This window comes from Buteo buteo, chromosome 14, assembly GCF_964188355.1.
Source record: "Buteo buteo chromosome 14, bButBut1.hap1.1, whole genome shotgun sequence".
Lineage (NCBI taxonomy): Eukaryota > Metazoa > Chordata > Aves > Accipitriformes > Accipitridae > Buteo > Buteo buteo.
Window position 1 is genome coordinate 5,625,222 of NC_134184.1, and position 27,087 is coordinate 5,652,308.

The window sequence follows — 27,087 nt, forward strand, 5'->3', positions numbered from 1 at the left end:
CTTTCTGTTGTTAGAACAGAATTTCCTACAGCAGTATTTAACTGGGGACTTTATGGAATTTTTAGACCAAGACTTTCAGTCAAAAAAACCCACAGAAATTGTTTAGATATTTATTATTCACAGCAGAAGCGCTTTCCTACCTGTTCTTCCATTCCCTTAGAAACTGCACCTAAAGCTTTTCAAATCACTAACAAGAATTTTGGATAGGCTTTTATTTGTAACGTTGTTGTATACTGGCACTACAGATGTAAATAACATTTGTTTCCCCTTCCCACCTTCCTTCTCAAAACCTTGCTTTCAACCAACAAAAAAGGCCGTTTCCTATTACCTATCAGATTTGTCAATTAATTTTCTCGGTATATTGCTACTTTTCTCCCCGTTTACAAGTCCGGCAGGTTTCCACAAGGAAGACAGGGAACGTGAGACAGAAGAAGTCTGGTCAGCAGCACTGAGTTCAGCCCTCGGCTTCCCGGGCTTAGATGGGTAGACTGGAGAGGAAGCCCTTTTTGAGGACACCAAGGAATATTTGTAAGAGGGAGCAACTGGTGCTTCTGCTTTCTGCAGAAGGTGAAATTAGCTCGAGTAGGTGCCACAGGACATTTTGGTCTAAGGAGAATCTGCCTGCTTTGGGAGCGGCGGCTGCCTTTGCGGGCGCCTTGGCAAGGAGAAGTGCTCTGTTGCTGCACGTCCCGGCTCCGCTCCCTCCCGAGGGAGCTGCCGTGCACGGACTCTCAAATCCCCGTTGAACATTTGGCACGTTTGTATTTTACGTTATGTTAACTACTTTTTGAATTCTGGGGCAAACATTTTAATTGTCCTTTTGTTTGTGGCACTCAAATGTAACATAACTATTTTTATTTTCACTTCATTGTATTTTTACAGATTTTGACAAAACTGAAGGCTACTGAATGATTTCTTAATTAATATCTGCATAATTGCCACCTAATTTAGTGCGAACACTGATGCATAACTTCAAACAGCTGTGCTAGATAATCACAAGCCTTAGCATGAGACAGCCTGTTGATCTTATGCTTCTTTTCAGACATGGCCTATGAGTATTTCATTTTTCTGACATACCTTTTAATTTTTCTTTCTTGGTTAAAGGTCATATAACCAGTAGAATAATGTTGCCGCTAAATAACATCTTCAAGCAGCATTCTCTGTAATGCTATTTTTATACTGTCAGTCTTCAGCCCATTTTCATCGCTAGAGAAAATAAAGCCATGTACTGTTCTGTACTGAAGTAATGTGAGCAAGACTATTTTCTTTAAAATCATTTGGAATTTGGTAATTGCCCTGTAATAACCAAGAACTAAGGAAGCACCCACTGAGCTTGAGGACACAGATTAAGACACAGAAATCCCAGTGTCTTAACCTCCCGTCGCAGTCAGTGGGGTGATACAACCTAGTGAGGAAGCCAACGGAGCCTTCATGTGATCACCCACTGCAGGCTCAGGTCATTTGCTCACCAGGCTTGTAGTATCATTTGGGCTAAGGTCTCCTGCCCGTCACCCAGCTGCCAGTTCAGAAGCGTGCAGATTTGTCTGTAGGTCCTGTATTGCATCTACCAAGCTCGTCAAAATGTCTCGGATAACCTAGACATCCAAGGTTATCTTCGGACAATCTGAAACGCCAGTAGACACATGTTTAGGCAACTGAACCAAGCCCTGTGTGACTTTTGAGGGATGAATCAGACTATTCTCCAGATTTCATCTGACTGTGCTGATAACTTTCACGGTCTACAATGGGTACTTCAACTTCTAGCTTGCATGTAGGCACCCACACTCAGGTGTCTTAATTTCAGGCTGAGTCCTTTTAATCCTTGTAGGACTCACCCAATGCATATATGTAAATGAAGCAGTAGTAAGAAGAAATTCAAAGAAGCGAGAAGAAAATTTAAAGACATTTAGTAATTAGAAATTTAAAGCCCCCCAAAGCAGGTGTTGGCACTGTTCCAAATCGAAACTCAGTCCCAGAATTCAAAATAACACCTCTCTCAAATAACGTTAAGATAGATCATCCTCTGTGAAATCTTCTGGCTACCTGTGAGTGAAGCTGAGCAGGTAACAGTTTCCTTGCTTGGTCGAGTACTGCTAGTCCACTACAGGAGTAGTAATTAAAAGCTTTGTTAAAGATCTCTGAAGTATATATTAACACACAATTACCATATAAATATTTTAAATAAGATGTTTTACATACCTCTGCCCACATGCATGCACTAGAGGGAGCCAGGACCAAGCCCTCCGTATACATCCCTTAACGCTGCTTCTCACCGTCATTTCACACTACTTGGAATTTTGCTGGTTCCAACCTCCAAGAAAACGTCAGCATTCCCAAACGACGACTGAACCGAAGTTCATGAAGGATCTAACCCTGAAGCGAGGTTAAGCAGCTGCGGCTTCCAGCCCCGCTCTGGTGGAACGGCTGGAGCAGTTGTGAAGGGGGGAAGAGGAGAAGGGGAAGGACCCGTCACGCTCCCGGACTCCTTGCGTACCTTTGGAAGTCCACCTGCCTTTCACTGGCAATCCCAACCTGAAGTGCCCACCTCCATACCCTCTCATCACAGCCTGGCAGCTAGAGTCGGCGGGGACAGCCCCTCACAAGATGTCCACACGCAGTGAACAAACGGCAACGCCACCAGCCCTTGTATCGGCCGAGTCACTTTTTAATCGGGATTTGTAAAACAGGGTTTGCTAAAGCGCTTTTGCTCCATCCTGTTTTCATTGCACTGAGCGAAAGCGATTCTCCTCCCCTCTGAAGTACACTGCCAGAAAATTATTTTTGTTTTAAAACCTAACTTCTGTAAGTCAGGAAAAGCAAGAGACTTCCAAGTTTCCATATATTCTTAACTGGTGTCACCCTGCATGGAGGTCCTGTGGTATAGCCCTTAACCCTACACAATGTTCTCACGTGCCTCGTGCCATACATTGAACACACAAGGTGCAGAGTTGCTGGCCAAGCATGACCAGCTGTGCATGTGTCGACGCAGGCACATTTTGAGCCGTTACTCATGTTATTTTCAGAAGGAAAGGACATACAGAAGACATGAGACATAGTTCATCTTTTTCCAAAATACAAGCTGACAGCACATACTAAATTATTTACTGGACCCAACAGAGTTGTTAGGTTTTTTTAGCCATCAGCTGAGACTCCGTAACTTTTGGGATGTTGACTTTTCCTTCCACTGGTGCTTCAAGGACACCGGGATCATCACATTCAACCCATGGAAGTCCAGCAATCTTTCCCCAGGCCAGAATACTACGCTAAATGATATTGAGCTGAATGATTAAGCCCTGCTCCAATTGTCTTTTCATGCCTGGCATTGTAAGGAGAAGCCATAGGAGCCAAAATGGGATGGGCTGAAGGCTGCAGGTTGATTAAAAAAGTGCAGTAGAGACACTGGAAAGAGGAAACCGTATCCCACAGATATGTAAAGCAGTGTGGCACAGACCAGGAAAGGAAATTTTATCTACATGGGAATAAAAAAGTCCTTTCCTGAAATACACAGGAGAGTTTAAATCCATAGAAGAGGACACAAACAAAGGACGTTATGACCATGAACCCAAGTTAATTACCTGCTTCTTCTGTGTTTCTTGGGCTAAAGAAGTACTGAGACGTAGGACCACAGAGTTACTATGGGACCTTTCCCAGTGTTGTACCTTTGTCTCCAACTCTTAAGAGGTTGGAAATGAACAGCAAACTTGGAGATTTGCCTCTTAAAAAGAAGTAGCTACTACTACTTTCCTTTCAAATACACAGTTTTCTACAGCAGCTTTTAAAGATTCACGATGACTAAAACAAAGACAGGAGTGAGAAGAAAAAGACAACAATGGCACACGCTACAGAAGCCAACGAGAAAAGCTGCTGGGGTGGGAGTCATCTCCTCCACGTGCAGCGGTGCCGAGCTTTGGTTACGCACCTACGCTCCTTCCACAGGCAAGAGAAAGAGGCAGGACCCTAACGGCTGAAGTTAAACAAGTGGAAACCCACCCCCGTGTTAAACCACCCTTTAATTTCAGCATGGAGTTATACGTATACACACACACAAGTATATAGCAAACTAAATAAATACAGACAGACACTTTTTACAACTCCTCTTATGTTTAAAATGCTCTGATCCTCCAACGCAAATAAAATCAGTACTGGGAAAGGAGGGGCTCTACCTGCTGACCTGCTAGATATGAAAGCGCATTAAGGCACACCTCTGTCTCCCCAGTGGCACTAGTTACACATATATTCCCATTAACTAAAAAAAAAAAAAAAAAAGACTGCTTACTGGTCCTTTTGTAGGTGTACATGTATTTATCCTACTTCAGCTACAGTCAGCCCCTCTGGTGCTCCGGAGCGCGGGTGGTGGGGCTGCCCCGGCTGCGTTCCCGTGCTGGAGAGGGTCCCCAGCTGACCCCCTCCCCAAACCACCCCGTTTTCTCATAGTCCCTCGGCATCTTCAACTCCCTCTGTCACCACTTCGGGATCACAAAACTACACTGGATACCACCAAACGAGTTTCTGCTGCAGACACTGTTCTGGGAAGGACAGTGGAACGCACCATTTGTCTGCTGCGCTTTCCTCCTCGTCCCAAGCATATTTTTCATTAAAACAAGCTAGCTCTCAGAAAACAACGCACAAAACGACAACCCTCTTTTGGTGAAAATACTAGAAGCACAAACACCACAATGTTGGCAAACGAGCCTTTCAAAAAAAATAAAGAAAACGGACTGGTTTGTGTTTCTTTAAGAAAGTAGGGTGTATTTCAGAGGTAGTATATTTTTCCTAAATTATTATAAATAAACTCTTGCGGCAACTTCTGTTTTTTCCATGGGATACTTAAATAGTTTTGGACCGACAGTTAAAAAAAGATAAATCTGCTGGCATAACATTATTAAGCAAAATATTTTCACTGATCTCTTTGTAATTCCTTGGCAGGTGGAGGGAAATGAATCCATGGGCAAACGTTTCTACTAGGTCTGCAACAGCTTGTTGGTCTGGCCAGGAGCAACACAAGGAAAGGAGATGGGGACATAGCCCTTTGCTTTCTTTTGGTGAGGAAATCTGCTTGCTTCCTCCTCAGTTTGACTTCTCAAAACCTGAGGGAAAACAGCTCTCGGGTGGACGTGCCCCAGCATGGTCCCAAAGGAACAGAAAAGCTGGAGCGACCCAACTGCTGGGCAAACTCCTCTCCTGGATGCCGGGCGCATCGGGGTGGGAATCTCCACAGCCCCAGTGGAGGAGCCAAAGCTACGTGCTCTGAGCTGCAATAGATACGTCTTCCCTGGGAATCAAGTCCTACAGGAGGAGGGGGAAACCCTACCAAAATGAAAACTGCCATTAACATAACAAACCACAGAAGAAAAGGAGAAAGTATCATCTTTCCTGGCCTGCCTCTGCCAATAACCCCGGGGGCTCTTTGTAACAACGTCCTTCCTTAGGGAAATATAATTCCCAGGTTAGAGATACACTTTGAAACATAAAGCAGGCATAGTCATAAATATCTCGAGTGCTGTTTTGATCACTAGCATTTACAGAAAACATTCAATTTTGTTTCTCTCTATTTTTTTTCTTTTTTCAGCTGCCTGGTCCCGCTTGTGATTTTAGACAGCTTCCATGCTTACAAATTAGTCACTTCCACACACGGCATGGAGAAGGCTACATTAACACACCTGAACGTTTGAAACCTGTGATGATCTTCCTCTTGAACTTAGGAGTTAATAATAGACTTTTTGTAAGTAGTCCAGTACTATGGTGACTCTAACTCCAGCTGGGTTAATTACACAATAATTAGGTACAAACATCGCAACACAAAACACAGCTACATCATTATTTGCAACAAATGTTAACTCTAAATAAGTGCAACCTGTCCCACAAACACTTGCTATAAACGACTTAAAAATAAAAGTAAAATTTGATGGGGTAAACACAGAAAAAAAAAAATTCTCCGGGAGAATTTTTTTTGTTAAAAAAAAAAATTAAAATAAAAATCTCAGCACTCATTTAGAGTTCGGGATCTTGTGAAAGAAAGCTTTAAAAGGAGCAAACCTGATTTGCTGTGGCTGTTGCGGCGAAGGGAACACTTGTTGCAGGAGTTGTTGCTGCAGAGACAGTGGCGGCCGTAGCGTTGTGCATCATGGGTACTTTCAGGAGGGGAACCATGGAAGCAATGAACAGGAGGGTGCAGCATTATGGTAAGAGAAGTGGTATTTTTGGCATGGTGAATATCAAGAGCGGCAAGCCATCGTCATGGGTTAAACCGGCAGATGGCATGCAATCACAGTGCAAAGCGAGAAAGCGTGGCGGAGAAATAAAAAAAAAGGGAAAATAGCTTATTACAAGTACAATTAAAGGAAGGTTGTCAACACAATCGGCGATTCCCAGAAAAAAGAGCAAGGACCATTGAAAACGTGGGTGTTATCTCTAAGGAGAGGATTACTTGCGCAAACGAGGTCTCCACCAAAATAACCTGAGAATTATTACATGGGCAATTTGTTTTCCCCCAGTATTGATATAAAGCACTCCAAAATAAAATTCTACTAAAAAAAAAATAAAATACAGTGGTTTGCACTGGGAAGGAAACTGATAAGCGTTTATCTTCATTTTTAAGCACAATTTAAAAAGGAATTATTTTCATGTATCTTCATTTTGAAGTAAGCCAGATACTCGCTGGCTTCCTTTATAATCCAATTTGTGCATTTTTTTTCCACTAGCACTGCATAACTGTTAGACTTTATCAGAGTTAAATCACCATCTGCTTTGAGGCAAAAGTCAGGAGAAGGATGATAATAATTTTCCTGATTTAAATACTACTTTGTTTGATCCAAAAAAGCAAGGTCGATTTTGTGGAAGTTGCTGCTTTTGCTCATTTTAAGAATGAATTTTAATCAGCATCTTCATGGGAGAAGAATTATTAACTTGATGTTTTAAAGGCTTGATATTTTAACTGCTTATCTGAGTAGTACCACAAAAAAAAAAATCACTGGGATAGGGCTATAGAATAAAAGAAAGATTGCTTTTCCATCTTAGAGGCTGTTGCACTGGACTTCCATTTTGCATGCCCAAAATGTTAATTCCAAGCTGCAAATATATTTGAAGGAGGGGTGAGATTCAGATTACGGGTTTCAACAGAACCTCTGTGGATCAAAGTAGGCATTTCTGGGAAACGCTGATAAAACTTTCTAACACACAGCAAAAAGGAGAAATAGGCACACCACTATGAAACTTTAAAACACTGATGAAATTTGCTGGCTTTTTCCAGTATTTTATGATTTTATAGTACTAGACATTATAAAATATAAAGAGAAATAAAACTTTGAAAACTGAAAAGCAGACTGGAATTCATGGTATTATGCTTTTGCAGTGTAGTTGTTATAGCAGGTGATATCACATCTAAACTGGAGCTTTCATCTACAGATCTAAACACTCTGCAAAGTCAACCAGAAAGACAAGCGAACCTTTAATTCTAGTCAGTGTCTAAATCTTGCCTAGGATTCTTGAAACAAGTGAATATACATTATATACAGTATAAAAAGAGATCAATAAAGAAATTTGGAACCTACCAATACTGGTAGCGGGTGTCATGCACAAAACTGACCCTGCGTGTCATGCAATGATAGGTGAAAAAAGTGGATAAAGGGAAGAAACAGGTTAGCCGTTTAGAGTTAACATTCAAAGTGAGATTCAAGCATAACCACAGAGAAGTAAGTTAGTTAAATGAAACTGTAAGGTCATTCATAGTTTCGCTTTAACACAAAAAAGGTGATTATGTTCTTACTAAACTCCTGAGTATACTGTGTGACTTTTGGCACGTTTCTGTGTATCCACAAGTTACTTCATAAACTTTTTTATTTAGTACTTTTATCCTTTCACTTAGTACTTTTGCAGCAACAGGTTTTTGTTTATAGAAACATCTTTGGTTAAATACCACATTATTGGGGAATTTCAGAACTCATTGCGTAATTCAGACAGCTCAATGTTGTATGGATCAACATTCACCAACTCTTTGATATGCAGCAGAGAAAGAAGTTAAAAAGGAATTAGCCAATATTGTTCTGCAGGGGCTTTGCCAAATTTGCGTTTGATGTTAATGTACTCGTTCTTAACACAACACCAGAGGTGGAGAGGTGCTTCTGACTGAAGAAAACACTACTGTGACAATTCCCCAAGCTAAACACCTGAAAGCGTGTAACGTTCCAGCAAAAGGCTCCTAGTGTACCTCAAAGATGCTCTGAAGGACTGCTCGCCTGCCATGCAGTTTAGTTTTGGTGCCTAGTCCACCTTTAACCTTTCCGGGAAGACCAAATTAAAAAAAAAAGAAAAAAAAAAGAAAACAAACCCGTGTATTTTCAGTAGAGTGCATATAGCAAGCTGGTGAAGGCGAGCAGGTAAGGAGACTAGTCCCAGGTACGTGCATATTTGATACAAAGTCAAATATGGTTCCTGTATTCCTGCTTCGTTACCACCGCAGCCCCTTATCGGACCATCGCAGTAGCAGTGTAACTATGAATGACCTTACCCAAGAACAGTCCCCGGAGAATACACAAAGTTCCTCCTCTAGAGGCTACAGAAACACTCACAAACAGCAATGGGAAGAGAGAAAAGATCTGTTGTTTTTAAGATCATTCACCAAACAATAAGGAGAAAGTGACAAAGCAATCAAACTGATGTAAAACAAACAAAGTGCAGAACTTTGGAGGTAAGCCATGCTAAGTCAAGCCCCACACTTTTTGTTAGGGGAGCAAGTGGTTAAAAAAGCAGAGAAGTTATATAAAACAATTAAGTTTTATATATATTCCAGCAGCAAAACTTGTCTATAATTTTAACTTAACACACACACACACACACACACACAAGGAACACATTTGAAAATTATACCAGTTCAGAAAATATCACATAATCATTGAAAATCCAACAGATAATGTCATGCATTGCTCCTTAGACCTGGGTGGCATGACAACCCTTACACCCTCCAAATCCAGCCTTCCCAGGAACCGTGGGATTATCAGACATAGCATCTTTAATGAAAAGCTCATGACACCCACTCACATAGAGGGGGTTTCCCTTTCCTAACCTCCTCCCACACCCCACTCCTCTCTCTAACATCCTTTCTAGGTGCTGATGACGTTCGCAAAGAGCAAGAGGTTCAGCACTTTGAGAAAGCTTTTCTGCTCTGGGCTTGGGCTCCATCTGCTATGTTATCCCTCTATTTCTTCTTTTTTCATGCAGTTGTTCTGGGGCTTGCCAACAGCCTGGCCCTTAAGGTTTGGTTCTAAGATCCACCCTTCCTACCATCAGAAATTTGTAAGATAAAACTATAATTACAACCATTAGTTGAAAAGAGGGATGGACAATAAAAAGCACCAAGAATGAGCTACTTAAGGAAGCATGAGCACTCCAAAAGTCTGGAAAATATCCAAATGCTGTTTCACTGAAACAGGTTGTTTAAACTGTGTTTTCCATAGTTAATTTAAAATCCTTGGCAATTACAAATAATAGCGGTAAGCCCTGAAAGGGAGTGCTTAAGGGAAGGAACAATGCATATCATACTGCAAATTCTCAGGGTTACAATGTAAAATAAATTTGTGGAAATTTCTGTATGTTCGTAAGCACAGGGCAGTCTTCCATTCACGTCCCAATAGGCAGTGTCACAATTTTTTTTTTTTTTTTTCCGAACACTCCCATAAACGTCAGCATGTTTTCTGCCACAGATATTCTGGTGCTCCAATGTGCTAAAAATACGGCACGCTATAACTTACTATTATAAATACAGGGGCAGGCTCCAAGGTTGTTACTCAGGCCTTATAGCAAAATTCCATGAAGTCAAAGCCATCTGTGTTTGTTTTTATCTTTAAAAACATATGTGAATGCTGATAGATTGGGAAATCATCGTGTGTGCGTTTCATTCCTTGTTTAACCGACATTATTTCTATAAACTAAAATAACATCGCTGAAATGTCAAGCGCATTTGCAAACACGTCGTTTTAAACGATTCTGGAAGCTCACACTCAATAACATTCTGATAGTAAAATACGTAATTTGTTAATTACAAATGAAATCACAGAATTCATTAGGCAGGATATTTACCTTTGGGAAGTTTGGAGTAGGGGCGACTGACATAATTTAGAGGGTTACGTTGTTATGGTTTACACGAGCACCTAGCACATTCTTTCTCTCGCAGCGTTAAAGAGAAGCCCGGCCACCAGCCACGGTGCAGTTCGAGCCATCTCTCAACGCTCTCTGTTTTTTCACAGAGTTCCAAGCACTGAAATGCGAATCGCGTTCACTTGTCTTCGGATCACCCCTACGAAGAATTATAACCCCAGCTATTAGCCGCAAATGCTAGGAAAAGTTCCGGTGGCGTTCCAAAACGAAAACCACGACGAGGCACCCGATGCCTCGAAGCCCCGTCAGCGCAGCGGCGGGGAGCGATGTGTTTTCCCAGCGCTCCCGCAGAGGTACCGACGGGACGGTTATGGCCGGAGCTCCCCTCCTCGCCCCACTCGCGCGCGGCGGGGGTAATCCCCACGGCCGAGGGAGCGGGAGGGTGCGCCTCGGCCACGGCACGCTTCCCGTGGCATCGCTGAAGGGCGACGCTTTTCCCAGCATTTTTGTTAGGGGAACTTTGCCCTCTCGTCTCCTAGGAGAGCGCTGGCAGGTAAAAGTCAAAATACAGCCAATTTGAGGTCGGGAAAAAAAGGGGCAAACTCCGGACAATGATGAACGAGGCTATGGATGTGAAAAGCAGCCTAACGGTACGTTGAAATTTCTGCTTGAACCCTCGTACTTTCGCAGGAGGAATTAAAATAACGTGTAAATATCTGTGCAGACTTCACCTCAAGTAGGGCAGGGAGCGTAATAAAACCTTCTGTTAAGTGCAACTGCCTGACACGGAGGCTACCTAAGGAACACAAAATCAGTTCAGCGTGGGTACAACATACCTGTTGGGATAAACGCTGCATGCTGCTGCAACTGAGCATTGGCAAGAGCCTGTTGATAGTGCAAGACACTGGGATTGAAAACGGCACTGGCACCATTGCTTTTTTCAAGTGCTTGTCTCTTTGGTAAAGGGTGAAGAACACCGGGAGGAAAGGCCTGTAAATAAATAAGTTAGTTAAAATGGCGTCATTTTTAAGACGTTGTCCGTAACATATACATAAATACAAAAACTTATTATTTTTTTAAGCGGCTAAAGATGCCTCGCCATGCATATTAACTCAAAGCACAGCAATGTAAAATGAGTGAAATTTTGTTATTGATAGCAAAAGCATGGTACTATTAACCTAAAACTGTAGCAGCACAACTACTGAAAAGAAAGGCCTTTAAAGCAACGAAAATGGCATTGCCTTTAAGTAGGTTTTCAAATATTATAGGGAGAAAAAACCACTTGTGTTTCATTGCCAAGTATTTTCTTTTTTCAATTTAAATATCGTTTCCTATTATTATACAGATTAATGGATTACGTTAAGCGTTTTCAATTACAGAAGCAGTTTTATCTCAATTCGACTTCTCATGAGAGGATATTTAAAAAATGAAACCATGTTAGGAACCAAACTAAATCGTCTGCATTTATTACGTATGAGAATGAGATGGATAAATAGAGTTTCCGGTAAATTAACGAGTATGTGAAATCATTTCCGGTTGATGTTCAAAAGTAAAGCGATACAAATTTCATTAGTTGCTTCTCTGAAAAAAAAAAAAAAAAAAAAAAAGCTACATGCAAAGCAAAAGGTGAAAGGTCAAAGTACCAGGTCTACAGTTGCTTCGAGAGGTCGCTTCATTGCTTTGGCAGTCGACTGAGTCTTTTAATAACAGGCAGCGAGCACATGATGGCAGTGGGCCAATGGGATTCAAGCGAATTAACATACAGGTAAACAGCAAGCAGAGGTGCATCATGGGAACGGCATTGCATTTGTGGATAGGTGAGAAGGAAAAAAATATTCTGAATGCAATATACAACATACAAAACACTAGGCATGCACAACAACAAAAATGTCTTCTAAAGAAATGAATATTACATTTCGAATTAGTACCGAAGCAAAAATGCATCTACTATACCTTAGTTAAAAGCATATAAGAGAGTAAAATATAGATGTTTGAAATTCAGGAAAGTTGAGTAAAACAGCAGCTTGCAGACACTATTAAGCATCGTATAAACACTTCACAGAGATGCAGAAAGTTTTAAGGATACGCCTATAAGAATTCCTGATAAGTTAGTTAAGTCACATTTTAAAGCGGAAACATCAATTTGGAAGGCTGCATTTTCAAATACAAAGCACTAGTGAAAGTTGTAATGCATTACAAATGCTATTAATATCAGTGCTTGCAAAGTGAGGGTCTTTTAATTAAGAGAAGTGCATCATTCAATAGATTTGGGGTTCAAAATGAGAGAGGTTCCTCTTTTTCAATACAAAGCAGAATAAATAATAGGTCTAGTTACACTAACTTATCATTAATTCCTTTTTTTTTTTTTCGCCTACAGCTGGGTCATTTTTGTAGATTTTTTTTCTCCTTGTAACTTACCACATTACATTGAGAGGGAAAAAAGTCTTTCAGAATTTAAAACATTTTCTAGATTTTCCTACAACCTTCAGTTCTAGCTTCAGGAGCAGGGAGTAAAAATACTGCTCTCGGTTCGTAAGCGAACATTCATGTATGAGTTAGGATACTCGTCCAGCATTATTAATTTTCTTTAAAAGAAAGTATTTAAGCATAGTACATAGGCATATACATTTATGTATTCTTCCATAATAAGATCAAACTTATGGCTGATACGATGGCATTCTGTAAAAAATCTTCTCATATAAAATGTTACTTCCAAGTTTTATAGTACAAATAATTCTTACAAACCTTTAGAAAGGAAAGGAAGATTGACTTAGAAATCAGAATTTTTACTTTTGTTTTTTAACCACAGGCTGATATTTAGCTCTTTTTAGGACATACAGATTATGTCTATCTTGACATCAGTATGTGGAAAAGGGGAACAAAAGCAGAAAAAATCAAAGAGGACAAGGCACAAAATGCCTACAAGCAGCTTATGGTCACAGGATTACCTAGTGCCAACAGGGTATTTTGCAGGAGAGCCCTCACTTTGCCTATTCCTTGTTCCTGGCTCTGTTGCACCTACGTTGCGTGAGGCTTCCCAACACCGTCCCCATCTCTCCTTCAGCACGTGTCTGGATTACATACCCTGATCTACAGGCTCTGCTCATCTGCCTGGGTCCAAGACTCAGACATAACAAGAAATACACGGTGCGAAGTGAGGATCTGGAGAGCTTTCTTGTGTCCAAGCACAGTGCAGCCAAGATGTGGTATCCCCCATGGGTACCCCCGTGGAGGACTTCACTCCGTCTGCACAGGGCACAGCCTCAGACCCACGCTGCATCCACCACGGATGGAAGTCTACACGGAGGTGAAGCATTACGACTGATTTCAGCATTACGCGATGATGAAGTCCACAAATTCAAATCAACATCGTTAAGAGTAAAGTGTTTCAGTTAATTACCTTTATTATCCAAATGCAGATCTTATCTGATCTCACTTGTTAACTTATTAATCTCTGTGTTTGTGATTGCCTTTCTCCACTTCTCCTCCATGCTCTTCTTAACCTCACCTCCTTATTTGGAAGCTTTTTGCTGGCTTTCCCCTCATCTTTCATAGCAAGTTCAGTCTCACAGTCTTCCCAGCCTGAAGGCTTTAACTTGATCTGTTTCTAGACCTACTCATCAACCTCGTTTCCATGTAGTCTCTCCCTCTTTTCAGGCTTTCAGACCGACCGACCATTTTTCTCTCCCCCTTTCATCTCTTCTTTCATTTTGTCCTGATAGTAAAACCTCCTTTGCCTTTTTCTGTTCCATCAGGTTATCTCCCGCTCAACATTTGATCTCCTACATAACTAACTATGAAAAATATCAATAGCTACAGACTGGAGAGGAAAAGGCTATGGAAAGGAAATAAAGATAATAATAAAAATGATCAAGCATACTAAGGCATAGTATTTGTCTGCCGTACGTCACATTGGTACGCTATAACGTCTCCTGGAATACGAGCAAGATCCACGCAGCGGAGGCCTGCACGGATGTGCAAGGAGCTCCTGGCTAAACTCAAACGCAAGAAGGGAAGCCCATAAGAGATGGAAGCAGGGATGGATGGCCCAGGAGGAATAGGGACACGGCCTGAGCATGCAGGGATGGGTTAGGAGAGCCAAAGACCCCCTGGAGTTGAATCTGGCAAGGGATGTGAAGGACAACAAGAAGGGCTTCTCCAAGTGTATCAGCAGCAAAAGGAAGACCAGGGAAAATGTGGGCCCATGGCATGGAGAACGCTGAGGTACTGAACATCTTCTCCACCTCAGTCTTTACTGGTAAGATTGGTGTTCAGGTCAGTGGAGACCAGTGGGGAAGTCTGAAGTGAAGAAGATTTACCCTGGGAGCAGGAAGATCAGGCTAGCGAACCTTTAAACAAACTGGACGTACACAAACCCAAAGGACCACCGACGGGTGCTGAGGGAGCTGGCCAATATCGCTGCAAGGCCACTTTTAATTATCTTTGAAAGGTCCCTGTGACCGAGGGAAGTTCCTGAAGATTGCAAGAAAGTAAATGACACTCCTATCTTCAAAAGGGCAGGAAGGAAGGTCTGAGGAATGACAGGTTGGTCAATGTTACCTCAGTCCCTGGGAAAGCAATCAAGCAATTCTTCCTGAAAACCATTTCCAAACACATGAAAGCCAAGAAGGTGACAGGGAGTAGTCAGCATAGAGTTATGACGGGGAAATTGTGCTTAACCAACCTGACAGCCTTCTATGATGAGACTGGCTTGGTGGGTGAGGGGAGAGCAATGGGTGTTGTTTCTCTTGACTTAAGAAAGGTTTTCAACGCTGTCTCCCATTTCATCCTCATAGACAAACTTATTTAGTACACGCTAAATGGGAAACAGTGAGGTGGACTGAAAATTGGCTCAACTGCCAGGCTCAAAGGGTTGTGATCAGCAACACAAAGTCCAGCTGGAAGCCAGTGACTAGTGGTGAGTGGTTGATACACAAAACAGATGTGCTGCTGCTCAGAGGGACCAGGAAAGGCTGGAGAAAGAGGGACAGAGGCAGCCGACACCGTCCTGGGCTGCATTAGGAGGAGCATCACCAGCAGGTTGAGGGAGGTGATCCTTCCCCTCTACTCAGCACTGGTGAGGCCGCATACGGAGCGCTACAACCAGGTCTGGGCACCCCAGTACAAGAAAGACACGGACATACTAGAAAACAGTCCCATAAAGGGCCCCAGAGATCATTAAGGGACTGGAGCACCTCTGATATGAGGAAAGGCTGAGAGAAGTGGGACTGTTCAGCTTGGAGAAGATGCAGGGGGACCTCATCAGTGTATACAAATACCTGACAGGGGAGTAAAGATGGAGCCAGACTCTTCTCAGCAGTGCCCAGTGACAGTACAAGAGGCAGTGGGAACAAATGTAAATGCAAGAAATTCCACTTAAATGTAAGAATTTTATTTTTTTTTTTACTATAAGCATGATTTAACCATGGAGCAGGCATGTCCTGGGCAATCTGCTCTAGCTCACCCTGCTTGAGCAGAGGGATTTGCACTAGACGATCTCCAGAGGTACCTTGCAACACCAACTATGAACTCACATTTTAATTTAGGCTGTACATTCTTCAGTGACTTTTTATGCTCTCTGATGCACCATGTAAGTATTTTGAGCTCCCCAAGTACAATGATAGATGACAGTGTCTTCTAATGCACTTCACATTGAAGCTGTACACGGTCTATAGCCTCCTTCACAGTGTCTTTCCCCTTTCTTTTTACTTCAGACGATGAGGTCACCTAAGATATCCAAGTAAAAATTCCTAAACTTCAGTGTACAGAAATACAGACAGGGCATTTTCCGCAAGGTCCCAGATGGCAGAATTCATTGACCTTCAGTGGTCTTATAAGCTTTGCCTACAGTGCTCTAACCCTATCCACAACACTCACCTATACAAGCACCCTCTGGACCAGAGCCATGCAGCCAGCTCCCCCAGGAAGAAAAACCTCTCGGACACAATTTCAACCTGGGAGCAACCTGCAAGTGAACCCTACAGGTAAGCATTTGTATTTCTGCCTTACTTTTGCTCTCTAGATCCAACTGAGTATTCCTGGCCGTTCTTGGGTGGCCTTGCAGGCATGTGTCTTTTCTACCACTTTTTTGTTGTTATTGCCATTGTGGTGATTTTTCATTCGCCCTGATTGTTTCAAATCCATATTAAACAAAAAATAGTTGGATTGTAAAGAATCTTTTCTGTTTGATAGTCTAAATATGCCATTAAAACACATTATTTTGTACACATTTTTCTGCAAAAAGTCACCCTGAATTACAGGTCCCTGCCGCCTTCTCCGGTGACATAAGAATGCTAACATTTCAATTCTGTGTTTCCAAAGATGCTCCTCCATCTTGCTTTGAGGCTAACGCAACTTCAATGACAGCTTATTTAAAATCACAGGATATACATCCAACCATTACTGAAGTGCAAAAAATGAATCCCCTCATCTCTCTCCTTTCTTCTTTAGTATACTGCCTAGAAATATTACATTCTCTAAACTGACAATGAATATTGCACAATAGAAGCTAATTAGAAAAAAAACCAACAATCTCCTTTGCTTTAATTTCCAGATGGTATTCAATTTCTGCAAGCACAGGGAAGTTTAACTAAAAGTCATCCAATTTGAAACAGAGACTGGGCATACTGTAAGGGAAAGAATATTAAAACTCAAGAAATGTTCTTCTGTTTGGAGGTTTACTTTCTTGCATAACTTACCCTTTGTCCCTCAAAAAGTCTGGTCTTTGCTAATTTGCTAAATCCAATAGCTTGGGGTAGTTATATACTGTACTGTATTGTGTTTCTGGTAGGCTTTTTACCCAGAGAATAACTGTATTGTCTATAACTATTGTATGCACTGCCCACAAGTCCACAAACCACATCTGCTTAATTATTCGTCCAATGCCAGCAACGAAGACAATGATTCTTTGATTTGCTGTGAGCAATTTTGTCTCCCAAGTCAGATCCTGCATGCTTGATTTATTTAACTTTATCAATACCACTCTATTTAAATTTATCAACTTTCCTGGTAGCAACCGTAAGAGAGATCCAATACTGGTAAATGGATGGGCTGACTTGTCTGAACAGTTTTAAGTAAGAGCTTGAAATATCTGAAAATAGAAAGCCCTCAATCTCTTCTGACTATACATACTATGTTTTTTTCTTAATGATTCCCATTTTAGTTTACTACTTTTAAACCCTGTGACTCAAGTAACTTGCCCATGACAGTAGGAGAGGCAGGAAAAGTCTCTAGGTGTGAGACTCATCCAACCAAAGTTCAAAAAGATATAGTCAACGCTTTTTAGTCAGTGGGGAAAGATGTGTACCTACAGAGGGCAGTTCCTTCTCATCCTCAGACAGGCACTAATGGTAGATTGGATGAACGTGCTGGTTTTTCTCCACTACCTATAAAGTGAGACCAAGGTGGCTAGGCTAGGCTCAGATATCTAGCTGTCCGAAATCTAAGGTGGGGTGAGTGGAATCTTAATACAGGTTTCTTTTCTACCACCAGTCTCTGAGGGAAGAGCTCGCTCTTTGCTTTTCTTCCTTTTCTTCCAAATTTCCACATGGGTATCTGTCATCAAAGAGCTAAAACAGCGTATGTGCCCCTGTTTTCCAGGGGACACTGAAGCTTATCAGTTTTGTTTCTGTTTGGAAATACTAGGGGCAAATTTAACATATAATCAAGGCAGAGAACAGAAGTGGTATAGAGTGTCATTTGCTTCACTTTCTTGGATAGAAATACAGCATTAAAATAAGGGCATAAAGAAAAAAAGTGCTTCCTCCCATCAAGCAATAGTAATAATTTTATAAATTCTTATCTTTTACCAAAAAAAAAAAAAAAAAAGAGGCAAAAGAGAAAAGAAAGTATAAGCAAACAGCATTAAATTGAAGCAAAATAGGCATCAAAGAGCTTCTGTCAAAAAAAGGCAGCCATATATGCCAGCACTTACCATCACAGTCGCAGCTGCCGCAGCTGCCTGGGCTGCCACCGCAGCCTGGTTGGCTTGGTGTTGCGCCGCTTTGATTTTGGCCTGCAAATGTGCAGGAGGGTGAAAATACTTGCATTTCTCCCTCATGCAACGACCTTTTATGTAATCCATACACACGGTTACGGTGTTGTCGTTTGTGTCAATCATTGTGCTGTCTGCTGGATGCGCAAAGCGGCAATCAGTCTCTCCACGCGCACAGTTTCCCCGCTGGAACTCCCTGCACACCTACACGCAAAACAAGACGCGTTGCAGGGGAAAAGCTCGGCGCAACGCGGAAGGGCAGGGAGAGCCCCGCGCCCCCAAAAGACAGACCTGCCCCCTTCCCCGGTCAGTTCAAGTTTTTCGGCGAATTCAATTTAATAAACGCTTCGCCTTCTTCTGGGAGAGGGAAATGCATCTATTTTACCCTTACATGCTCGGGTCCTCAGGTGGCTCTGCGGCACAGCGGCTAAACGAACTCGACATGCAACAGAAGCATTCCCAAATGCCTTTCCTTTTTCCTGTCTAGAAAACACCTGGGAGGGATCCTCACTGAAGTAACTGCCCCTGCAAAACTAGCTGGGAATCACAAAATATTCAGTCCCTTCCTGACTACACTTTGTATTCTTGCAGCTCTGCTGGCAGGGAAGGAAGAGCTCTTGCTGAGACCTGGGGAAGAAATGCATCAGATGCGCTGCATTTTTTATGGAATCTACAAACAAAATGGAAAGCCTCCTTAAAAATAATTTTCAAAAATGGGCAGAACGAACACGCGGATTTTCCTAGGAAGAAACATACTCTAGATACTACTGCTTAGGCTTTTGGGAAAGGACATTCATTTCTGCAAGAGCCATTTGGCCTTCTCGTGTACTTGGAACACAGATTCCACTGAGCCCAGCCAGGCGGAGATCCATCAGCACCAGGGAGGCTCTGCACATAGCTGGGGGCTTGCCCCTTCGGTCTGCTGCAGGGTTGGTAAAATTCGACATCTCCATTAGTAACTCAAGCCTGAAGGGCTATACCATTCCCCTAATAGCGATCCATAAGGCTATAAAATTCCCCTAAGTTCAGTGCATAAAAACCGGGACAGAATTAATACTGCAGTAAGAATGTGCTTGTTAGATATTTCATCGAGGCATACATTTACAGGCATGTATACTTGAGATATTTTGGAGGAGATGAACTTTACAAAAGCTGAACATTCCTGTCCATGTCTGTGTATCAAATCTGAATGAACATAGTACCTTAAAAATAACAGTGTTTAGTTACCACTGGCTGCAAGTGTAGAAATCCTACCTAGTTACAAGGTCTTTATTTGTAGCAACTAAATTTAAGCATCCTTTCTAACAGAGTTTTTCCCTCCAGGATCTTTCACACAGCCTAACAGAGGATTGTATTTCTAGTCACGACGGTGTCTACAGTACCTCCAGTTTATCAGTCCTGAGGAGTTTCTGGGTAGCAGTTGAACCGGGGACTGAAACCGGTGGACTTCCAGGAACAATGACAGGCGGCGTGGGCAGGATCTCGGTCGGGACTAAGCCAACTCCCGGTGTTACCGGCGTTAGGTAAGGAGCAAAGCTAATAGCCGTGTTCGTTCCTATTGTGGGACCCACTGGAAATGTGGGCTGCAAAAGGAAAACACAGACCAAGATGAAAAAAAGCCCAACCCTTTAATCAAGAGCTTACTAGTTGTCTTCTGCGTGTTCTTTCTGGCACTGATTCATTTTCTTAATGAAAAAATTTCAAACAGCTGGCAAAACACACGGCATACTCTCTTCTTTTAATCACGTAACACATTCCAGTAACAGTCGAAGAACCGCCTTTGTAGCTCTATTATTGGAAAAGAGGTTGCCGATGCAAAGGAAGTCTTACTTTGAACCTGAATCTCTATGGAGGTCCAGCTTACATTGCAGGCTTATTTACACATCTAAAAGTAGAAATAACATAGACATAGACTTTATTGCTTTTTCTCAATACCCGTTTTCCTTGGGAAAACAGGCTATTTTTCAAAGCACCAGATTTCATAGGTGAAGCGTGATTAACTATATTAAAGCCATATTTCTAATAGGAGTATATATAATGAGCTCTTTGGCATGTAACTTCCATCTGTTTGCATGCTGTATATTGCCACCTCCTGCAATTATAAGTTGCTATGGCTCACACATCGAAAAACCTCACCTTTGCTAATGTTTGTGTGCTCAGCTGTCACCAGTGGCAAGCAGAATAAATATTATAATCTCAGCTGGACACAATATTTAGAAAGGGATTATTCAGGCTTAGCCAGAGTTCATCTTACGAAAAAATTTGATTGGAAGGAACGATACATCTAAAAATCTGTTTCATGCCTTCCTACAGCGAGTCAGTGAAGTCATGACCAGAAGAAAGAGCACTTGTGTGATGCTAAAACGCAGCCTTTCCAAGGCAGAATGGTGGGTTTGTTACCACCAGCTCCACGGGGGATGGAGGCAGAACATCACCGTGGTCAGACCACGGTCAGACCCGCAAAGTGGTTCAGTTCTGCAAAGCTCACGTTTACCCCAGAGAGTGAAACTATAATTATAAATGAGGAAGAACTATGCGGAAAAACAGGACACATCTCAGATCAGCTTTGTCAGAAATTAAGTTCCCAAATAAGCCGGCAGCTAGAAATGAACCACACAACAGCAGAGCACTAAGGAAAGACTTAAAAACACTTAACGAAGGAGGAGTGTCTTTCTCATCAAGGTGGTCTGCACGGTCTGTGTTGGAGAAGGGAAGCCAGCCACGCACAGTATGTAGAAAATATGCAAGAAAAAGCATAGGAGCTAGAAGGTTTATTTCTGTTTTGGTTTGTTGTTTTTTTTTTTTTGTCTTTGGAACCAGTTACTGAATTATAAATGAATGTGAGTTAGTACCAAGAAAAGGCTTTGAACAGCAGATTAGCCAGGATACCCAACTGTACGGAAACGGCATCTACCTGCCCTAGAGAATTAAAAGTGCATAATGCTCTGTTTTTATTAGAGATCAAAACTGCTTGATATCAAACAGCCCAGTTTATATGTCAAGTGTGAGCTAAATTCTTTAGAGCATAGTAATGAACATTTATATGAAACAATGGTTCAATTATGTTGAGGACAATATGTGTTATGTAAAATATAAATAACAGCTTTGTATCAGATATAATTTTAAGAATAAATCCACATGTCAAATGACTTCTGTGGAATTTTCTTTCACTTTTCATCCATTTGGTCAAGGCTGAGTCATCTTAATCTGGCAATTTGTGTGAGACAGAGAAATAAAACCCGGCACTTTTATCAGAGCAATCAGTACAGAAGGCATTACATCATGAAATTGTAAAGTTCAAATGATGAAATGCATGAGTAGAAAAAAGTATAATTTTGCCACTTTAATTTTTCTCATAATACTAAGAGGTAGAACCTATTACTTCATCAAAACTTTTTTTGGCGAACACTCAAGCAGTAAAAAACCAGGAAATAATCAAAACGCATTATGCCAATATACCAAGATACATTTTGATGAACATGTACCAGAAATTCAGGGACTCCTGACACCCAATTTTTGTTCATGCCTCCCACCTTACAGCAGATATTTCAAGTGTAAAAACACATTCAAAAAAGGCATCTGAGGTGAGCTTCTTGTGACCAAATACAGATGTCTTCCTCTGAGATGCTTACACTCGGCTCCTATGATAGCCCGTGGAAGGGCAGAGGCACTTAAAAAACCAAATCATCTAATCTTTATGCAGACGTCTGAAACAAGCCAAGTGAACAGTAACCAGAAGTGCCTAGGTCTTTATTGATAAACTATAAACAGACCGTGGGAGCTCAACGCAGAAGTTGATGCCAACACTCCAGATGCCTCAAGTTAGAGAAAGAAATCCACTCCAGTGGGATGCCTTACAGTAGGCATTCAGATTGAGAAAACATCATTAGCAGCCATGTGCGAAAAGTTTAATTCCAGATTACTTGCCTAACCATGCTTTGGAGTCTGGTACAACGATAAGCTCAACTGCAAAGGCAGCCCAGAGCAAACTGATCATTTTAATGCATATCCAAAAATGCTGCTCGTGCATGCAAGACTCTAGTTTTATGTCACCTCCTGGATTTCAAGTGTCCCAGGCACCATATGCATCACCTTAAGATAAAAAGCTGAGTTTGTAGAGTGCACGCACCAGCAATTCTCTGTCTTATTCTGGGACACTTCAGATTTCAAGAGAGTAAGAAAATGCTACCCAGAATGACATTAACCTTTGTTCCTGGTACTGGGATTAAACACTATTTAAAGCCCTTCAAACCCATAAACTCCTGAGAAACTTTGCATTCCTACTCAAGCAGCTTACTAGCAAATTATTACACAAATTTTCACCTCCAGAAAGATTATAGGTAAAAATCTTGCAAATCTAGACTAAACCTGACATGAACTGAATGAAAGTTAAAAAAAAAAAAAAAAAAAAAAAAGAAAAAATATGCAAATTATTCTGGGATAAAAAAAATATATCAAATCTACAGCAACACTCCATTATATCTTCAAATGCAAATATAAATGAACATATCTCTAGCATCCCGGCAATTCCTTAAGTCAACAGAAGGAGACTATTTTTATTGATACTAGTTTAGAGAACTTTTGCAAGTCAATATGGTCTTCAACTTTACTTACCATTAACACCATCAGAGAAATATACTTACCACTGGCTGTAGCGGTGTCCCTGGAAACATGAACTGCATTTGCTGGGCGAGCATTGCTGCTGCAGTTTTTTGTTGGATTAAGTTGTTCCTGCCATTGATTTCCAGTTGAGTTTTTAAATGTGTTGGTGGATGAAGGTACTTGCAGTTCTCCCTCGTACAACGACCCTGGAAAAAGAAGTCACCCTAATTGGTCTGCTGCTTTTGATGATAGTTTAATGCCTTCAAGCAAAATATTACATGATAAACTAAGCAAGAACTAATGAAATACAGGGTGGTTCCTGGGAACTATGTAGCAGGCTGGGAGGAGCTGATGGCCTTGAGCTCTGCCTCATCCCACTACGTCACAAAAAAAAAGAGAAAGACTTTAAAACAGCATTTTCACTGTTAAGTACAGATCACTGCTATACAATTAATACTCTGAGTATTATCCAGACTGCCTAAACTGCCTCTCATGCTATCTTGGCTAGAGTATCTGGTGTTACCATAACATAAATGGTCTTTATAAATGGCATTACTTTATGAATAACGAATTTAAACCTTCTTTAAGAGAAATGCAGCTTTTAAGTATATTATATTAAAAAATAATTGTGTGTTCATGGCAGTAAGGATCTAAAGTGGCCACCCTCTGCTTGCGTTCTCTCATACATTCATCCTTATTCCAGTTCACTGCCTTCTGGCCTCCTGTTTTTATTACATCAGCACAACTTTGAACTATTTCCATTCAAGTATAAAAGAACAGAAGTCAAGCTGGTACTTTTGCAGCTTAAATTTAGAAGCAGTGCGTGGAGCTAAATCTGAAGGTATACAGCAGAAGGAGAGCTCCTGATCAACCTGGAAGCAATTTTTAGACAGTTCTGAGACAATAAGAGACAATAAAAATATGGGTGGGCAGTCACCTCCGAGGTGGCTTGTGCTGGAGGAGGTGGGCATGGAGCACACCTCTACAAGCACTGCGGGCTGACCAAAACGTAGGCAGAGCAGCGTAAGACGTGCTGATACATTTTCCCCCAGAAAGAGAAATCGTGGGGTGCACCAGCAGGTTGTGCAGCTGCAGGGCAGGACCTGCTGAGATCAGAAGCTCCTCGATGACCCAGCTCACAAACAGTCACAAAATTTTAAGAGCTGTGACCAGAGGACCTAGAGCACTAGTCAAACTGCATTTGACACACTCAACTTGTAAAAGGTAAGTTTCCAAATTGAGGTGTTTTTAAAAAGTGCTTTTTAAACTTTCCAGTCACTGGCATAAGGGCTTTACAATTTGTAGCCAAGCGGGAATATCCTATAGCCAAGAAAACATTAAGATCCCTATGCAAGAACATCACACAGTACACATTGCATAGACAGAGTCAGTGTACAACACACACACACACACGGCTACAAAACCTTCAATACGCTTCCAATGTCCCAGAACAACAGCGTTAATGCTATACTTTTTACTCAGACAGCGGAACACTGCTGATTCTGCCTCTATTCCGCTATAAGGATGTAGTAACTCCCTACACAGGAGTGAGTTAAACATGTTCAGGAAGGTTCTCCTGCACCGAGGCTGACAGGAATGCAAACAGCTATTTCCACACTATTAAACTATTGAGAACAGCCCTTTCCTGAACTGCGCCTGGCCACTGCTCAGGAATATGCTAAATGGCAGAGGCCAGAAGAGTTCAAGAAAGCTAAAAATTTAAGGGGAAAAAAAAAAAAAATGGTCTCGGCGCTCAGGAACACTTCTTGGTGCTGTTTCAACCATGCAGCCATTTTCAGGACATCATGCCTTCCTTCTGACTTCTGTTGTGCGAGTCACTAATGCTGCCTCGTTTAATAAAGTACACAAAAGGAATGTTACTTCGTCAGCTGGCATGAGCAGAACCAGAAATAGTCACGATGTGATGGACACAGAAGAAGGCGGGCTCTTCCATTCGGGGGGAACAAGGCCATCGCCTTCATAATGTTAAATTGGAGCATGGGCAATGAGCATGCACTTTGTGTTAGCTGATGAGCCCAACTGATTAAGAGCTTTTTAACTGAGGTCTATTTAACCTTAATCTCTTTTGTATATGAACGGTTCATAGAGCAAATCTGAAAATTAAAGCAGCAAAATCAAATCAAACTACCTGATGGAGGTATCTACCTGTGGAAACAAAAGTGCTCCTCAAATAAGGACTGAGAGCAACTCGCAACCACAGTGGCTTTTAAGTACCTTAAGCCTGAAGGGTGCCTTCAGCCAGCCCTCCACACTCGCCTCTGAAAGCACACGGCTACTATATACCATCACTTCAAGCTCTGCAAAGCAACCCACAGTGCACAAAAGATTGGTTATTTCAGAAAACTTTCCAAAATAATCCAACCATACAAAAATGTACTGTCCTCTCTAAACTTATTCATGTCTGTGCCTCATTTACTAGTTTTTTGAGCTCCTGGTTAGCAATGAACGTACTATAAAAGAGCTGTGTGGCCCTGTCACGCTACTATAGAAAGCGTTGTAAACAGATCAAGCCTTGTTGAAATTAAATGACCCAAAATAAACCGCAGTGGAATGAGCACTGAAAATAGTGAGCAGATTAATCCAGCCCTAGCTACAAAAATTAAATAAATTCTGAGACCCGCTTCCACTTTTTGGACCTAGAATGGTTGCAAGGAAATGCCTATAAGTAACTTTTCATTCCTTTTTTCAACAAACGCTCCATGTCCCTGTGAACTCCTGACAAAAGATTAGTTTCGGAGAGGAACAGGGCTGATTCCCAACTACCAATCATTGCAAGAACAAAAATTCAAACTTGTAGTGTTATCTCCATCAAATGGGACCCTGTTTTTTATTTTCTTTATTAAAAAGCCAAATACGAAGCCCAACTGAGATGACAGCACAAATCAACCAAACAGCAGAACAGGCAACTGTACACAACATGCAAGGGTATTCAACATGTTGGTTGGCTCAACGTCTACAATAAGACTCCACTTTGGATTCTTGCAAAAAACTACTGTGCTAGCTGGCCACCTCATAACAAATACAGAGACAAAATTGAGTGCTTTAACTTTAGGACGCATCAGTATCAAGCCTCTGGAGCGAGGCTGGGCTCACCACAGCTCTTAAAACCACAGTAGTTCAGGAGCTGCTCCACAGACATTCAGTCCCCGCCGGTGCACGGCAGCACAAACTCTGTCAGCAGGATGAGGCAGGCAGCGGGGAAAATAATTGCTTCATACAATTTTTAACCTGCTCCCACATATGAGTCAGAGTCCTGAAACTGAGGGCGCAAACAGATTGGTTTGAAACTTGGTCCCTAGAAACTCCTGCCACCCGTGAAGCGAAGGTTATCAACAAGCACATCAGAAGCTGTTCTGCACTTCCCATGCGAGTTCACCCCAAAAAATCACTTTCAATAAGCTGTTTCCTTACCTGAAATAGATACTAACAACAAACAGACATCAGATTAAATTCCCAGCACTGTTACTCTCCTCATCCTACAAGGACGGTACCTACTCTGACCTTTCACTTCTCTGCCTTTGTCCTCTACAACTAGCCTAGCCTAATGCATACGGCCACATTTCAGGCAGGTAATGGAAAGTTTTAGCAGAAAAACTACTTTTCTACTGCTAATTATCCAGACTGGGAACATGCCGTGGCTCGTGTTGGGGGTGTGCCACAGGCTTCGTTCCAGTAAAGAAATGGGAGAGGGAAAGGGTGCACCAAGGAGCTGGGAACTCAAAGGACTCACCCAGGCACAGCAACGAGTGGCTCCGCTTCTGCGAGGGCAATGGTCTTGGGAGCTGCTACCTGACTGGCTTAATATCAAAACCACATCCCTTAACAAGCCATGTCACACCATTGACTTTTTTTTTTTTTTTTAAATCAATAGATTTCCCTATTAAGAACAATAGGTAGTTTGCCTAAAATCAATAGCACAAGACAGCCCACAGACTGGAGCACATTGAAAAGCTAGGTATGTGCTAAGAATTATAATTTTAAAATAAGCAAAACGAGGCGAGTGCAGAAGTAACATCCCGTAACTTTGCATATTAAAATACTAAGAACCCATTTCCTGTCTACAAGTTGTACGGCCACATCTCTGTCTTGAATATTTTGCAAATCCACAGCTTTCTTCAGTATTTTAGTATTGCTCTAATAGTAACAACAGTAATAACAATTCATCCAGGCGCAGGCTGGGAACGGCTTATGCATAATAATGAGTTAGTTTTTACTAAAATTACCTTTATCTTTCATACAAATAAGATGTTTGAATAAAAAAAAAAAGGTAAAACAATGTTTCTTTTATCTTTTATCTGTTAAGCTGAGAATAAACTAACACACCCACAATCATTTCGCTCAGGTACTGAATTCTGCTTTTAAGATGGGGGTCAATACAC

At 41.6% G+C, this 27,087-nt stretch overlaps 1 protein-coding gene across 7 annotated transcripts in view; it reads right to left on the minus strand.

The window, feature by feature from the left end:
- The window catches only part of MBNL2 (muscleblind like splicing regulator 2), a 112,693-nt gene that overhangs the window by 12,070 nt on the left and 73,536 nt on the right, over positions 1-27,087 (minus strand). For 4 of the 7 annotated variants that reach the window (XM_075045946.1, XM_075045949.1, XM_075045948.1 and 1 more), the window contains 5 exons: positions 22,729-22,893; positions 19,468-19,668; positions 18,026-18,289; positions 11,736-11,789; positions 10,929-11,082 (listed from right to left, as the gene is read on the minus strand). In XM_075045946.1, the coding sequence (XP_074902047.1) occupies positions 10,929-11,082; positions 11,736-11,789; positions 18,026-18,289; positions 19,468-19,668; positions 22,729-22,893 (838 nt within the window). Of the gene's footprint in view, positions 1-6,036; positions 6,132-10,928; positions 11,083-11,735; positions 11,790-18,025; positions 18,290-19,467; positions 19,669-22,728; positions 22,894-27,087 lie in introns of all 7 variants that reach the window. The other 3 variants (XM_075045951.1, XM_075045953.1, XM_075045952.1) reach the window with 3 other exon arrangements.